Source organism: Rhynchophorus ferrugineus, unplaced genomic scaffold (assembly GCF_030347505.1).
Source record: "Rhynchophorus ferrugineus isolate W39M unplaced genomic scaffold, kcgeb_rfMv2 rfM3, whole genome shotgun sequence".
Classification (NCBI taxonomy): Eukaryota; Metazoa; Arthropoda; class Insecta; order Coleoptera; family Curculionidae; genus Rhynchophorus; species Rhynchophorus ferrugineus.
In genome coordinates, this window is record NW_027472582.1 from 54,395,184 (window position 1) to 54,411,437 (window position 16,254).

The following is a 16,254-nucleotide window of genomic DNA, read 5'->3' on the forward strand; positions in this document are numbered from 1 at the left end:
TATCCCAAATTATATCCATCACCTATATTATATAAAGTTCACTGAAAAATTATTTGTATTGTATCAGTATAAATTTTAATAAACGCTAAAATTTGTTTTCATTCTACATTGGCCTCAAACAAATAAATCATGAATAAAACAAGTACTAAAAACATAGTTTAGAATCAATGAAAAAGTTTAAACAGAAATCTCGTTGCATAATTCCACGTTTCATTAAACCGATATGATTAGTAATGAAAACTGAAAGTTCCTTAAACTAAACGAAATGTCCGTCGTGCAAGAAGATCATCGCTGAAGAGAAAAAACCCATGTTAAAATATGGAAATGGTGGCTTACGTACGTGCTGAAATGATTAAACATGTTTTCAAACAATTTTTGTAGTCCTTCTGTTCATGAAAACGCGACGCGCATAATAATGAACATTCGAATTTTCCAACAGCGGACAAGTCGTCATCCGTCCTCACGATTCGGCGTCGTCGGTTAGTTAGTTGGCCCATCCTGCTATGTTTATCCTTGACATCTAAACCTGCAGGAGTTCGGCCGCGCCAATATATAAGTAAATTGGAGAGATGGGAAAGAACATCAGAGTGTAGTGCGTTGCTATGGTATTAAGAAGTTGAGGATTGCGATATGATGCCTACATTGTTTACTAAGGTATGTTGTGAAGTAAATTCAGTTATTTAACCATATTAACAAATAAACATTGTATTTAGTTACTGCTTAACACAATATTGCTATTAACAAAATCATATTCTCTTGCATATAATTATAGCTTTACTAAATAAATTATTATTATTAAAGTATAACTGTGAATGATATATTATGTTGCAAGGATGCCGAAAAAATATCGATATATCGATATTTTCGGCCGATATATCGATATTTTTTTAAATCAATACTATTCTATATTTTTTAAATTAAAATAAAACAAAAATGTTTCTTAAACATTATAAAAAACATTATAAAATTAATAAATACTAATATTAATTTTCAAACTTAAGTGCATTTTAATATTTTTTTAAGAATTTAAGAATTCTTTTCCGAAATATCGATATTTTTCTCGCCGGCCAACACTCCTATCCTGTTGTACATTACAAGACATAGTATAGTCTAGTACTTGTATTATAAAGCTAAATAATACAAAAGATTTTCTTAATTGCGATATATTTTTTAAATAACAACTTTATACACAAATTACATATTTATTACATTACTAACAACTTTATTTCACAGTTGGATTTTACATCTTTGCAAAATGCAAGAATGCACATATATAAGTATATACATATATATATATATATATATATATATATATATATTTATATATATATATATATATATATATATATATATATATATATATATATATATATATATTTATATATATATATATATATATATATATATATATATATATATATATATATATATTTCATGTAAGCGATTTATTTAATTTCTTAATAATTTTTTATCTTAAGATATATCTTAAATAAACTTGCTCAGATACATTGAATCTAAATCACAACTTAATAAAACAAAATTTTGCACTTTGATATATCTTTTTTAAATAATTTTAATTCTTAATAATATTTTACCTAAGATATATCATAAATCTACTTGTTGGAAAATATTACGTCTATTTCCCAATATTGGTAAAATCAACAGCAATAATATTAATATCAAAATAAAATTAATCACTATTATATAAATTTCCTAACCATATTGCTAGTTACTCTTATACAACAAAATGCAACAATAAGCTAATTATATATTCTTAGCACAATCTAACAAAGTCAGTGACTTTGTTGAAATCTCCAAAATGTTATATTCTCTTAAACCTTAATGTTATCTGCAAATACCTGGGCTCTTGTCTATTATCTAAAACATTTCATATATTTTCCAAAATGTACAGCATTTGTTTATTAATTGTCATATATTTCTTAAATAATTAAATTATGTTTTAACACCTTTATTCCTCAGTTGATTTTAACCTCGTTAAAAATTATTATAAATATAAATATTTCATGTAAGTGATTTCTTTAGTTTCTTAATAATATTTTATCTTAATATATATCTTAACTCAACCTACTCAGATACATTGTATATATATCCCAACCTAGATAAAGTTAATATGAGTAATATTAGTAATAAAACCAAAATGTGCAGTTTAATATAATTTTTTAGAATTTTAATTCCTATAATATTTTACTTATAATCTAAGATATATCATAAATATTTAGTGTCTTAACGACATTTTATATTAAGATATATTATAAAACGATATAATAACTATTCAGACACATTGAATCTATATCCCAATATATGTAAAATTAATATAAGTAATATTAATAAAAAAATGAAATTTTGTAGATTAGTATGATTAAAACTAAAATTAGAATTATATAATTTTCATAACCTTACTTCTAGCTAATCTTTAATAACAAAGTTTAACAAACAACAAACTAATTACATATTCTAATTACAATTTAACAATGTCAATCTGTGTTGGAACTCCGAATTATTATATTGTCTTAACTCTTATTATTATTACGATATATATTAATAATCAATTAATTATAAATTATAATAAAGTCAGTTGATATAAAATTATATTAGTATTATCGTGTAATTTTACAAAACCTTAGATGTATAAAATTCGATAAATAATGCATTTAAATGGGAAAAATTTTAATATTTATAAAATATTTTAAATTTGAATATATAACGATCATAAAACTGGCTATAATTTTTAACTTCAAAATATTTTGATTACAGAAATTCAATATTATATCATAATATAGGCAATTAATTATCATCATCATCATCAGCTCACATATGATAACAACTAGATCTCTCAGCGACTTCTACGGTGGCTATTTTATTTCAACTCTTCCCAGAATCTTATATATAACAGACCTCTATTAAGCTCTGGAATCCTAGGAATATCTCAGTAAAACTCTCTCTTTTTTTCATTAAAAATTTTGCAAAATATTACTATACTCTTTTCTTTCGCTTCGGATTTGTTTCCACAAGGAAAAAACAATGCAATATCTTAGTTCTCTACACTATCTAAACCTCTTGTAATTATTATAATTAACAAGAGCTTAATTTTATTTAACAGCGATTTAAATATTTACTAATAATATAATAGTCAAGAAACTCATCAAGCACTTCATCGAACATTCGAACAAACTCGTAAACTAGTAAATTTGGAACAGAAACAGAGTATTAGTAAAGACATAGTAATTTCAGCAAATACCAACCGGCAATTTTGTATGTAACTTGTACCGTTATATAGCACCGAATCTAAATGTACTATAATCTAAACTTTTCAAAGTATACTCAATTAAAGTTATTATATCACAAGTGAACTTACATTTATTATTAAAGTTAGAACAAATTTGTGGTAAAATTGTTTAATGGGTTTTTAGTTTTATCTCTAATACAAGTCCTAAATGAATATTTAATCGTTCATATTATTTATTCTTATTATACCTTTACTTTAGTTACGTTCAGTTAATTAGTTTTATCTTTAAACACGCCTTAAAAATTAATCTATTTTACCTAAAGTTGGACAACACATTTACAATCATTTTTCTAAATAACTTTACAATTCATCACAGTCAAATTCATAATTTTAACAATTCTGAGATTAATTTCTTTCCCTCTGTTGTTTTCAACTCGCATTCCCAGATATCTCCTTTCTTCATAAATATTATTAAAATTTTGTTTAATACCGTTCCATGTCTCATGTCTCATCTGCTTTTCTACAAGTGATCTGGACATTTATCATATAATCCTATCTTTTCAATCTTGCATCTCTTTATTATTTTGTCCATAAATGTTATGAATAAAGTTCAGTTTAGCTTATCGTATTGTTTTAGTCCTGCTTGAGTTCCGAAGGCTTGATCTCTATTGCCTGTTTGTATTTACAACGTTTGTATTTATCCGATATATTTGTTAACTAATATAATATATATCTTCCTATTCTTTTAAAAATGCTTTTTTCAAATCTATGTTATCTCTCTATAATTATTAAGGTCACTTTTGTCTTCTTTTTTTGGTATCGGAACAACCAATCCCATTTCGGGTTCTGTTTTCCAGCTTACTGAAAATCCTCTATTTCTATCTGTTTTATGCTCTTACTTGCCTTTCTTATGGTTATATTTTGACATATACCATATAGTTCATCCGTGTACCTTTCTTCCACTTCATTAATTTTTTTAAAAATTTAATTACATTAGATATTATATTTAACAAGATGCGCGAGAATATCTATAGTAAAACAGAAATGACCTTCTCAAGCAGACTCAAGACTACGAAATTAGATACAAGAAAAACTGTTTATGTAGAAGAATCCTTCGAATGCCTCATATTCTTCCAGAAATCCTTCTTTAACCATTCATCTTTTCTTAATACTGGGCTAGCTTTGTTCAATCAATAAATCAATAAAATAGTATATATCATGAACGTATAATATACTCAAACAGACAAGATAATGACTCCTGAATCATTGTATTCTATATGTTTCTCATATATTTTCACCCATATAAATCCACCCCGATAAATTACACGTCTTTACAATCATCGAATTTGGGTTTTAGCCCTTCATATGAATTATGGAAATCAATCGTTCCAAAATCTCATATGAAAAGCAGCCTCTAGAATTTTTCAATTTTCTAAATTCTTAGACCAAAATATATATATGCTTATCAATATAACATTAATTCCCCAAAATTAAAAAACCATATAAATTGGACTTTAATTGATAATTACAATGAACATGTTACCTTTAACCATTTATCTCAAGGAAGATCATCCAGCCTCAACAACTAACTAACTTCCGTATATCTAAAATATTCTAAACAAGAATCGTAGCTTCAGATTAAAAAAAGATTGAATTCTGAAAAAAAACTCAACATTTCGTAATTTTTCCATATAATAATAGAACACAAGCTCGATTTACAATAAATAAATTACGCAACATTATCATAAGATACTATATCGCCCGTAAAATTATTGAAGCCTCTATTTAATATTAACTTTAGTAATGAATTAATTATATTAATTCAACAAAAATGTACCGTAATTACAAAGAAACACTAAGGATGATAAAAAAATATCTTGTGTGTATTTCTTTTCAAATTTCTAAACTAATTACAAATGCTGTAATATGACACTAAATATAATTAATACTATCAGATATAATAATCCAAAACAATAGAAAATGATAATTTATTCAAGTAATATATAATTTAAACGTAATGATATATCAGATGAAATAAACAAAATAAAAACACCTATTGTGCATTGTTTTAAACAATGTTCATATCGGTTTAATAAACTAAAACTATATCCAGTAAAAATAACAGAAATATGTAATACAGCTTCAACGTTAATTAGTGATTATCTAGACGGAAACCCGTCAATGATGGCTGTGGATTTTCCTTATGATGTCATTAATTTTATTGTTAAGGTACCGGCGACTTCTGTAATAATTACATTTTAATTCAACCCGTGTACTGGTACCTAGTTATAAGCGATAATCTTCCGAAATCAGTACATGACCAACGAAATATAGTGAAGGTTTTTCCTGGATTTTTATTACATTTCTGCTCCACAGAATATATCATTTATATAAATACATATGAGCTGATTATTATTTAATGATTTCTTGGTATTTAAAAACATCCTATTGTTAGAGATTAATTCATGTTTCATCCGTGAAAAGTATGATGGCATGCAATAAACAACAACAGATACTATTAGTAATAGGCAATCAGTTTGACGATTTTATTGATTTATTGATGGTGACAATATAATAAATATTATAACTTCTGTTATATGTTGCAAATAAAGTATAATTGATACATAAAATATCGTTTTTGTACAATAATTACAAAAACAACAATTTGATATGGTACTTAATCTTAAATGTTTATAAAGCTGTTCGCCTATAAATAATAGGTATAACTAGAATACCAGCTTGTTTATTTACATTCTCTTGCAATCTGTCTTAAAATAATGAACCTGCATTATCCAACTTCTAAACTTTTTTTGTATTTTATTATGAAAATATATACATGAATCTGCTGCTCTGGTTGAGGATGTCACATCTCTTCAGCATCGCGTACCATTCTCCTCTACTCCACTCTGCACCAATGTCATCTATTTTGTATGTTTTGCAAGTGTCCTCTATTGGTATTGTGCTATTCTGACTTATTTCCTGTTTCTATGTTCTCATATTGAAATCTAGATACATGTACCTGTTGTTCATGCTGAAAAATATTGAGCTTTGGAAAATTTTTTCTTAACAATTCTCCTGGAATCTTTGTTATCTTTCATGTCTTGCTCTTGCTTACTATGATCCATAATTGAATGGGCAGTCAAGGGCATTTTAATGTTTCTTAATATTTTAGTAACATACCAAGATGTAAGATACCAATACATTTTCAACACTTATTACCGACAATTTAAAAACATTTATATGCTTGATAATTGTACAAGTACATTGAACAAACAATATTTTCTCAATTATTATATCGATTGGTTACTGCAAGGTAGTAGAACGATTATACCTGCAACAGATTAACCCATTGATCAAAAGCAATGAAACTAGACGGGCTGATCTTTTCGTCGCAAAAAAGACCCTCTATAGAAAAATTTCATTCTACCATTCAATTACCATTGAAAAACTTAACTGTTTTTCCAGATATTCAGAATGATATTTGCCCCCTGGCATTCCTTTGATATCAACACATAATTTTAATATAAGCTACAAGTCATCCCAAATACCTGAATTGTAACTTCCAAAACAAGGTTCTAAATAAAACTAAACATAAATTATGCCCAAATTCATTTGTTCAATTTATCTCTTAACGATAAACAGTTTTAAAAATATATATAAAATTATCACGATTTTTTAGTCCAACACGTTCACTTAACAGTTTCATTATATTTTTTTATTCTACAAAGAATAACAGTTTGATTTACTACTAAACTATGATTTTAACACTTTGACAGATTTGTTTGCTAGTCATTGTACTGGTATGTACAACAGTCAGAGCTAGTCCAACATTTTTGCATAAACTTGGAAAAAGTAGTTATGGGGGAGGATATGGAGGAGGTTATGGAGGAGGCTATGGAGGAGGATATGGAAGCGGTTATAACGGAGGATACAACAAGTATTACAGTAATGGATACGGCGGTGGCTATGACTATTATGATAGACCCTCAACAGTATTAGTTGTCAAAAAAGTTTACCCCAGCAACGACGGATACTATGGCGGCGGTTGCTGTGGCGGTAGCAGTTACGGAAATTCAGGTAATACACCAGAACTTAAGAGAAACAATTCCATATTTATAAATTAATTTGCGTTAATTTAAATCACAGTTATTATTATTTCAAAACCTTAAACAAAAACAATTCCAATATTTGCATACAAATTACAAATTATATTTATGTTATTGCAAAACGTTCTCATTTAAAAACCAAACGAATATCTACATATCAGCGTATCTTCACGGAATGAATAATTATTGAAATGATAGAACATGTTGGAATGTGCATTTTCTTATAGGGTACAACAACGGATATGGCAGCAGTTACGGAAGTGGTTACGGAGGCGGTTACGGAGGAGGATATGGTGGCGGTGGTGGATATGGCGGAGGCGGCGGGTATGGTGCCGGCGGAGGATTTGGTGTAGGATTCGGAGGAGGATTCGGATTTGGAGGCGGTTTTGGAGGTGGCAAAGGTTATGGGAAATAAGCAGCAAGAAGATAATTATAAATTAAATGTAATAAATAAAAATGAAGCTTTAAATTAGAACGACTTGTTTTAAAATTAATTTTATCTAATATTTTAAATGCCAAATTTACATAAGATAACTTAATACTAGATAATAACTGAATATGAGGTATTGCCAACATTAAGAATAACTTTATTTCATTTTAATACTATGAATATTAGGTTTAAAATAGCTTGTGTTCAAAAATAATTTAATATAATAATTAATATAAAAAAATTTGATGACTATTTATATTTATATGTTACGATAAACATATTATTAATTTTAAATCACTGATATTTCATTTACACTCTATATTAGCTCATCTAGCCAATCATAATCAATTTTAATTCTAATAGATTTCCTTACTAAAACGTAATAACATGATGATGAATACAGTAGATATGTAGATAATCAATGTCGGATGCTATTCTTTGCGGAATAGTGTCTGAACATTTTTCAACAGAATTTTGTCCTAATTTTGTAATAAAATATCCGCCAATCGCTTTACTGATGTTGGAGATGGAAATCTAATTATCACTCTCTTCACTAAAACTCTCCATAACGCTTCAATTATGTTGAAATTATGCGATTGAATATGGAATTGGCAGTGTTTCACATATTAATTTACAGCAATCTGGCCATTCGCAGCCCTTCTATATTTACAATGTTACAATTTCACTTTATATTTCTTGACATTTTGATTCAGAAATAATGAAAACCATAGATTATTGAGTTACTTTTTGATTTGATTCTATGATAATGACAATAGATATAAGTCAAGGAAGGTCGCCTTAAGACTCATTATTCAATCAATAATAAAGTTTTTTTTATTATTGTCTATTAATAATAAAAACATTAATGGATATGTTTATTCTGTTCTATTTATTCGTTACGATAAACATATCTTGTTATTAATTATGAATCACAGATATTTCATTTATACTCTATATTAGGTGATATTTGGTGCTTCCAATAGATGGCGTTACTAAGGTGTAGTTTTTAGGGTAAATGGCTCGGTGAATGTAGGTAAAACGAAATGAAACAGTGGTGTTTACATTTTGTGACCGTTATTTATTGAAGTAGTATAAAAATGTGGAAAATACAAAATAGATAAAACGGATGTCAGCGGTGTTACCTGGAGACGAGGCTTGTGCAGTCGACGGTGGCACGTCTAAACCAAATGATGGTCGAGTACAGAATCGGGTTCTAGTTGGCGCTGCTGGCACCCCGCCCGTGTTCAACACCTGGGATTATATTTCTGGGTATTTTGTGGACCGTTATTCCACTATTTAAATTCGACATACTTCAAGATCGCTACAAGTTGTAGGAATGTTCGTCTGGTCGGTCGGGATGTGTGGTTGTTAATACGATTGTTTGTCCAAACACACACTATTTTGTGGAAGGAATTCGCACGGGAACTGAAAACAGTGGTTGAATAACAACTTGTTTATTGAGATATTAAAGGATATATGTGGACGACGGGAGAATTGACATGATATTAGGTTAGGTAAAGGAGTACGGTAGCGCTGTGGAAGTGGTATTGTTGCAATGGGTTAGAGAAAAGGAAAGAGATCGAGACGTCGACGTGGTGGTCTTTTATAGGCGAGAGCCACATGGTACCAATCCACTAGCGGTGCCAACCTTTATACTTGGTGTAGGTGAATACGTGGCTACATCATTAGTAGCGGATTGGCCTATTAGCAAACTAAGCAATTGCTCAGGGCATCACGTATGGGCGGTACTAGAAATAACACAAAATATATTTGCTAGCACAGATAGAAAAATAATGAAATAAAAAAAATTAAAAATGACGACAATGGGTTTAGAACTCAAAAATTATTAATTTACTTTAAAAACTTGTTAGACGGCGATGCAAAGCGACACTGGGTTTTTTATCTATTAGAAAACAGACCAAACCCATCTCAGTCGTTCACCATTCAGATAGTCTTAAATCAGATGGCTCTTATACATGGCTGCGACAGGTCCGCAACTGTTATAACGGTTATATATAATACCTCCCTCCTAACGAAATGGCCACAGGGATGTACGTGGTCGTTATTTGGTCTCTATAGCTTATAGTTGTTGTAAAGCTCTTTTTGAATATCGATTGTTCTTTCGTCCGCCAGTTTGCCTTTGAATATTTTCAAAATGGCATTGTTTCTATCAAATTTCTATGGTGTCTCCCTTACCAAGTTTTTGTGACTACAAATTCGAAAAGTTTATAGCTAAGAAACCGAACTAATACAATTCCCCTTTGATGGCGTTCACCCTGAGCGGCAAGTTTCTCTCCAAATTCCAGTGGACTATGTTAATTCACTGCAACTTCTGTCCGCCTTTGGTGGACTTACACGTTGGATTAGATTGCACCTTGTATGCATGTGCCGCGAATTTACGAACTTGAGGTGACAGTTTGGGTGGGGTGAAGGGGTGAAGTGTTTCTTACTTGGAATAACTTATGGAATAGTACAGTTTTGCATGAATAATTCAATTAATTACACCAACGAATGCTATAAGAAGTAAGTGCGGAGCCAATCCATCGTGAACCTATCTTGTTTTCTAGATAATTAATTTGATTCTTGTTAATTGAGTGAATTTTAAAGAGAACATGGTCTCCCCTGGACCTTATCCACTGCACCAGTTATAAAATGGTTTAGAACACAAAAACCATTAATTCACTTTAAAAACTGAAAGGAGAGGCGACCTGTAAAATATCGATACAAAACGAAACTGAAGGTTTTTATCTATTAGAAAACAAACTAAAATCATCTTACTGGTTGGCAATTCAGACAGTCTTAAAACAGATGGCCTTTACACATGTGACGTGATTGTCAGATACCTAACTGTTGCATTATATAACATATATAGAGTCAGATATGCTAAAAACATTGGTAAAAAAATATATGTTTTAGTTTTAATTGCATGTGATCCCTAATCAACTCTTTCGTGCTTTGTACATATCCTAAAGCACGTAACAAACTATTTCCTGATATTAAATACGTATTTTTTAAATTTGAACTAGTTTAGTAAATTATAATAAATCATCTTGAATAAAAAGTAACCCAAATAAACTTATTTATCATGATTATATGCCGTTACAATTAAACAATAAATTAAAATCAGAAAAAAAATTAAATGAAAATGAATTATGCCTAAAAAAAAAATTGGATCAAGATCAATTTCAGTTGAAAACGTCTAATTGCTGCGGATATTATTTAGAAAAGATTGAGGACGCTTAACTAATGTACCTAAGGAGATGTGTAGAACACTCACAGTATTTTACTATAAATGATAATTATGAAAATAACAACTTTGCATTTATTTATATACGTCATCGGTAGTCTTATATTTTGAGCAAATCAGTTTTGAAGATGTTGACTCTGATTTTAAGTAAAAATGACTGTGGCGACAGCCTACTTTTTGTTATAATTTTTACTTGTTTCTATTCTATTAATTCTATTATATTAAACTGTGTGATGAAGGAAAGCAAATTATCTCTAAGTATCAAATTATTTCAGGGATGATTAATTTCTAACTTTATTACACACTTTTTGTCACTTGTTTTTTAAGACAACTTGATGAAAAATTCATGCATGAATTATAACCACAATCCATAATAAGAATCTTGAAATTTATATATATTTAGTAGCGTTAGGAACTATATAGGACTGAAAATATAGGACTGAAAATAATCGAAACACTCGATAGTCGCAAATGCAGGGTTCATCTGTTTCTCTATTCGATTGATAACAGACGGAGATGTACGAATTCCTTCAAGTACTAATCTTAAGAGAGATTCTCTGTGAGGTACAGAGCAGTTAATTTAATATAATTTGAAATTAGCAAGTAGCAGTGTGCATAAAGGAATGGAATAACGATATTTAGTCGTACTTTAATATAATTAATAATTAAAGAATAACAATGACATAATATAGTATAATAAATGTAATTAGTTTATTTCCATTTGATTCCAGCATATGCTTAGTAACATATTTTCAACCATAGGTGAGACGCAGATGTACATATTCCTTTTCGAACTTTAATAATCATATTCTTTTTACATACAATAATAATTGTATTTATAGCTAATTAGAATTATTTTAAGATTATTACTCGTTGGAACTTGAATGAAAAATATTTTAAGATCTAAAAGGCTTGAACAAACATCGAGAGATTTAGAAAATCGAAAAGCTCAATCAAAAAAAGACTCAATATTTGCCAAGATAACATAAATGCAGTCAAAATTATTTTTCTGTTTATCAATCAAAATGTTCATTTTACCTCATTACATTAACAAATAATCTTAATCAAAAAAAGAAGTTCCAAAATGCTTAATTGATGTACATTTTATTGTTACTTACAATCATACTACCAACAAAATATTACACTATACATAATACGTATAAATATATATAACCATTAATTCGGCACATTATTTTCAAGATCGCGGCTAGGACGACAAAGGCGAACATAAAAAGTCAGTCGAATGACGAACTAGTAGGTCTGAATAGTAACTAAAAATACAAGACTGAAACAGTCGATAGTAGAAAGTAGTTTCATCAATCGGACCAAAAATAACGATTGAAAAGAGTTGACAGAAACAGTCGATAGTAAAAATTTGTTAATTACTAAATAATCGATAGTAGTTTCTTATTCGATTTAGTTCCAAAAGCTAAATTTTAGATATCTTTCAGGGTATATTTTACATTTTCAGATAGAACATATTAGATAGGAAACTACTTATTCGACATTAACATACTTATTAATTATCAAAATCCAAACTACCTAGCTATTTGAAAATTGCCAATAGTGGTACTATTGATATAAAAATCTATTTCGTAGCATTCATAAGAGATAAAGACATGTTACGTCTAAATGCTTCTAAATACTAATATATATAAATTCAATCCACATTGTATGCTAAATTCTTGATCCGACTCACACAAACGCAATATAGCACTCTTTGTGAAGGCTCTCTAGTGACATTATTTTGTTATAAAAGTCTCAAGGTACATCATAGGCTCCTTGTATAGGTGGCAACTTATATTCGGTTATGTGATGATAATTACTGAAAGATAAAAAATATTAATGTCTTTTCATATGTCTGTGGGATGGTGATAGAATACAAATCATATCGTTATTGCTATTTTCGACTGCATCTATTTATATATTCCGAGAGTTTACTACTTCTTACTGTCTTTATTACAATGATTTAAAAAAAAACATAAATTAAGCAAATTGGATTTGAGTTATTCCATTTGAGATCTCGATTTTTAGCAAGAGGCATTAGGAGGTGTATGATCAAGTTTATCCGAGTACAGATAATCCAAAAAAATCTCTTTCTTTTTTTGAGATGAAAAGATCAGAAACCAATAATATATAATATACAATACTGTAATAACTAATAAAAATGTCCTTTCTGAAATGAATATTTTTGAATTCAAGGTTGATTCATAAATAAACTTTTTGTTGATCAAAATATACATCAACAATTGCTGTGCTCTTAGATGTTGATGTATGTAGAATTAAATTGAAATTAATTGACTCCTACAATATTTTCCATACCATTCTCAAAAAATAGCAAAAATGAATCATGCAATTAATCTAAGCCTTGTTTTGAAAATAACAAATAACGATCCGAATATCATATATCCGTTTATCGCCATTGATAACGTGTAATGGTATAGGTAACAACATTTTTCATTTTTAATAAATAACAATGCGCTAGAAATGTTAAAAGAGGGTCAAACTGGATACTTCCCATATTGGTCATTAAACAGATAGCCTTTACAAATTTTACATTAAGTTTAAGATGGTGGCAGTCGTTCGTCATAATTCATAATTCAAACGCCATCTTAAACTTAATGTACTAAAAATAAAAAACTAAGTAATAAACATAAAATATAAACTAAATAAGTTATATAGTACTCATAAATATATTAATGACTAATACTTATCATATTTTACTTGATTGGCAATTACAAGAATTTATATACACATGTCTTAATTTTGTCATTAAAAAACTAGTTCAATATAAAGTAACAAGCCTCACCGCTAACTGATTGCTATTTGTTGGAATTTATCAAATTAATTATATATACGTATGGAACATATATTACGAATAGAATAGTTTAACCTGTAATGATTAGTTAATAATCGTAAAATATTATTGTCAAATAAAATAAAATTAACGTTAATATCTTAATCAAACAGCTGTCTGTATCAACAAATTATAAATGTAGATATTTATAATTAAAACGTAGTTTATTTTTATATGATATATTTATTAATATGTAACAAGTATGTATAATTTATTTAAAACGAGAAAAAGAAAAAAATTTGTGGTGGCCATGTTGTTTTGGTAAGTATAACCTATTCCCGTTTGCGTTCTATCCTCTGTTAAACGTATTTTCTTGTTCAATCAGAAATACCATAGTACCACGGCAGTACAGGATTGAGTAGCACGTCCAAATGGTAAAACTTAATCATAGTGGACGAAGAAAAAATAAAAATGACAATGTACGTTTTTGGATAGAGAACTATATAATAAGTATAATTGCCGTATATAGCACGACGGCAATCCTATGACAATAAATTATTGTTTCACGGGGATTTTGGGCCGCCATTGGTTTATACTTTTTCCAAAGAGCAACAAAAGTACTACAAAATGATGATAACAGGTTTGTTATAGGCCATATTGTTCAGACATCTGAATTAGTGTGTATCTTTCTTCTGTCCTATAATTAAAAAACTAAATTACTTAAAACAATTTGGCAAAGAATTAACAATTTGAAATGTTATGTTCAAGACTTCATTTATATTTTGGAAGCCATTCCTTAATAGCCTTTACCAATCACTTGTTGGGACCTTTTTGTTGGATTCCTGGACCATTCCTTCTCACAAATATATTTGCAATTAATTATTAAAACATATTATGATTTATCAAACCTAATAAAATGTTATTCAATTTTATCTCTTTTTATTAACATCTTGCAGAATTTACGTCTTGTCAAGGGTGGCCTTATTTTCCATTTTGAAATACCCATCTCTGTACACAAATTCAAATAACATGTCTCCTTTTTTATATGCATTTTATTATATGCATTTAAAAATGGTATTCTTGTAAAAACAATGTCTGGAAGTTACATTGGACTTTTTCGTGGATTATCTTTTATTCACTATTTAAATCTTATGTTTCCTAGCAGTGTTTGAGGTGATGACTGTATGATGTTTATATTACAAACTCTACTCACCTTCTTATACATTTCATAAATTTAAAATTGAATAGAAATGACATCAAGGACACTTTTTGTTCAGTGAATCCTTAATTATTTTAGTTTCCTTTGAGAAAATTTAGTGATAGTATCAATACTAATATTCATTGCCGATGCAACACAATAAATACATGTGCAATAAAATTCCCAGCAGCTTAATATGTAACAGTATCAAAACTTACCTCTCTAATGCATTTTACTCGTAAAAATCGACCCCCATTACCTTGTTTCTATTCTAGTGATTAGAGACGTAATCTGTTTCTGATTTACTATTTATTTTGCCTCGGTATTTTCAGTCAGTATATCGAGTAATCACAAATATTAAGCAGCGACTTGAAATGTATCAGAACATACAAAGTGCCAAAACATCGTTTGACGGTTTATAACCTCTTATTATAATCAATGTTTTGAAGAATTTTACAGACTTTTGATAACCGAGCGACTTTTGCGGGCTATTTGGTTACATGGTCGAACATATGTGACATTGTACATCTTTTTAACTAGAACAAAATGAACAGAAAAATATTGACTGGTATTAAAACGAATTTAGAAACTGCAATAGGTAATACAGTATACATTTTGATGACAAGTTCACTGCTACTTTCGAGGGACTATAGTTATCTCTCATAGTGGTGGCATGAATTCGCCAATAAAATCATCCGATTTGATACCACTATACTGTTTTTATATATATTTTCTGCAGTATGAAATCTATGGCATAAATCCGCAGTGGACCAATGGCCTTAAAACCAAAATAACCTAGACTAGGATTCAAATTGGGAGGACCCAAATTAAATACATGCGGCAGAATAATTGACAATTAAATTACTCGCATCCATATTAGTCGTACCCTATGATGTCATGGCAGATATTTGAAAGGTGTTATATTCAAGTATAGTACACATCAAGTACTATGTGTACTATAATTCAACATCTAAAATTATTTATACTGTTGTTAGTGAGGTTATTTATAAACACCTTATTGTGAGACTTTGTATTATTAATTCAATATATTAAAACCTCTTCTACATGAACTATTAATATACTTGCAAAACCTATATCAAAATTAGTGATTATCGACTAAAATAAATTTATTATTTCAATTAAAATTAAGTTTGCGTATATATCAGGATGTATTTACTGTGTTACATGGTACCTTTTTCTGAAAAGCTTGTATTTTTATTACACTGATG

General features: G+C 28.7%; 1 protein-coding gene across 1 annotated transcript; it reads left to right on the forward strand.

The window, feature by feature from the left end:
• The first annotated feature begins 496 nt into the window (after nt 1–496).
• Nucleotides 497–7,828, forward strand: LOC143193475 (uncharacterized). Its single transcript, XM_076399701.1, has 3 exons — nt 497–654; nt 7,024–7,324; nt 7,581–7,828. The coding sequence occupies exons 1-3, from the start codon at nt 631–633 to the stop codon at nt 7,766–7,768; spliced, it is 513 nt and encodes a 170-aa protein (XP_076255816.1). The 5' UTR covers nt 497–630; the 3' UTR covers nt 7,769–7,828.
• The last annotated feature ends 8,426 nt before the right edge of the window (nt 7,829–16,254 follow it).

Excerpts from the sequence above, each read along its gene's own strand:
- LOC143193475 (XM_076399701.1), top strand. The coding sequence starts at position 631 with ATGATGCCTACATTGTTTACTAAG. Across the intron at positions 655-7,023 it reads TGCCTACATTGTTTACTAAG|ATTTGTTTGCTAGTCATTGT; the intron begins GTATGTTGTGAA and ends ACACTTTGACAG. Across the intron at positions 7,325-7,580 it reads TAGCAGTTACGGAAATTCAG|GGTACAACAACGGATATGGC; the intron begins GTAATACACCAG and ends ATTTTCTTATAG.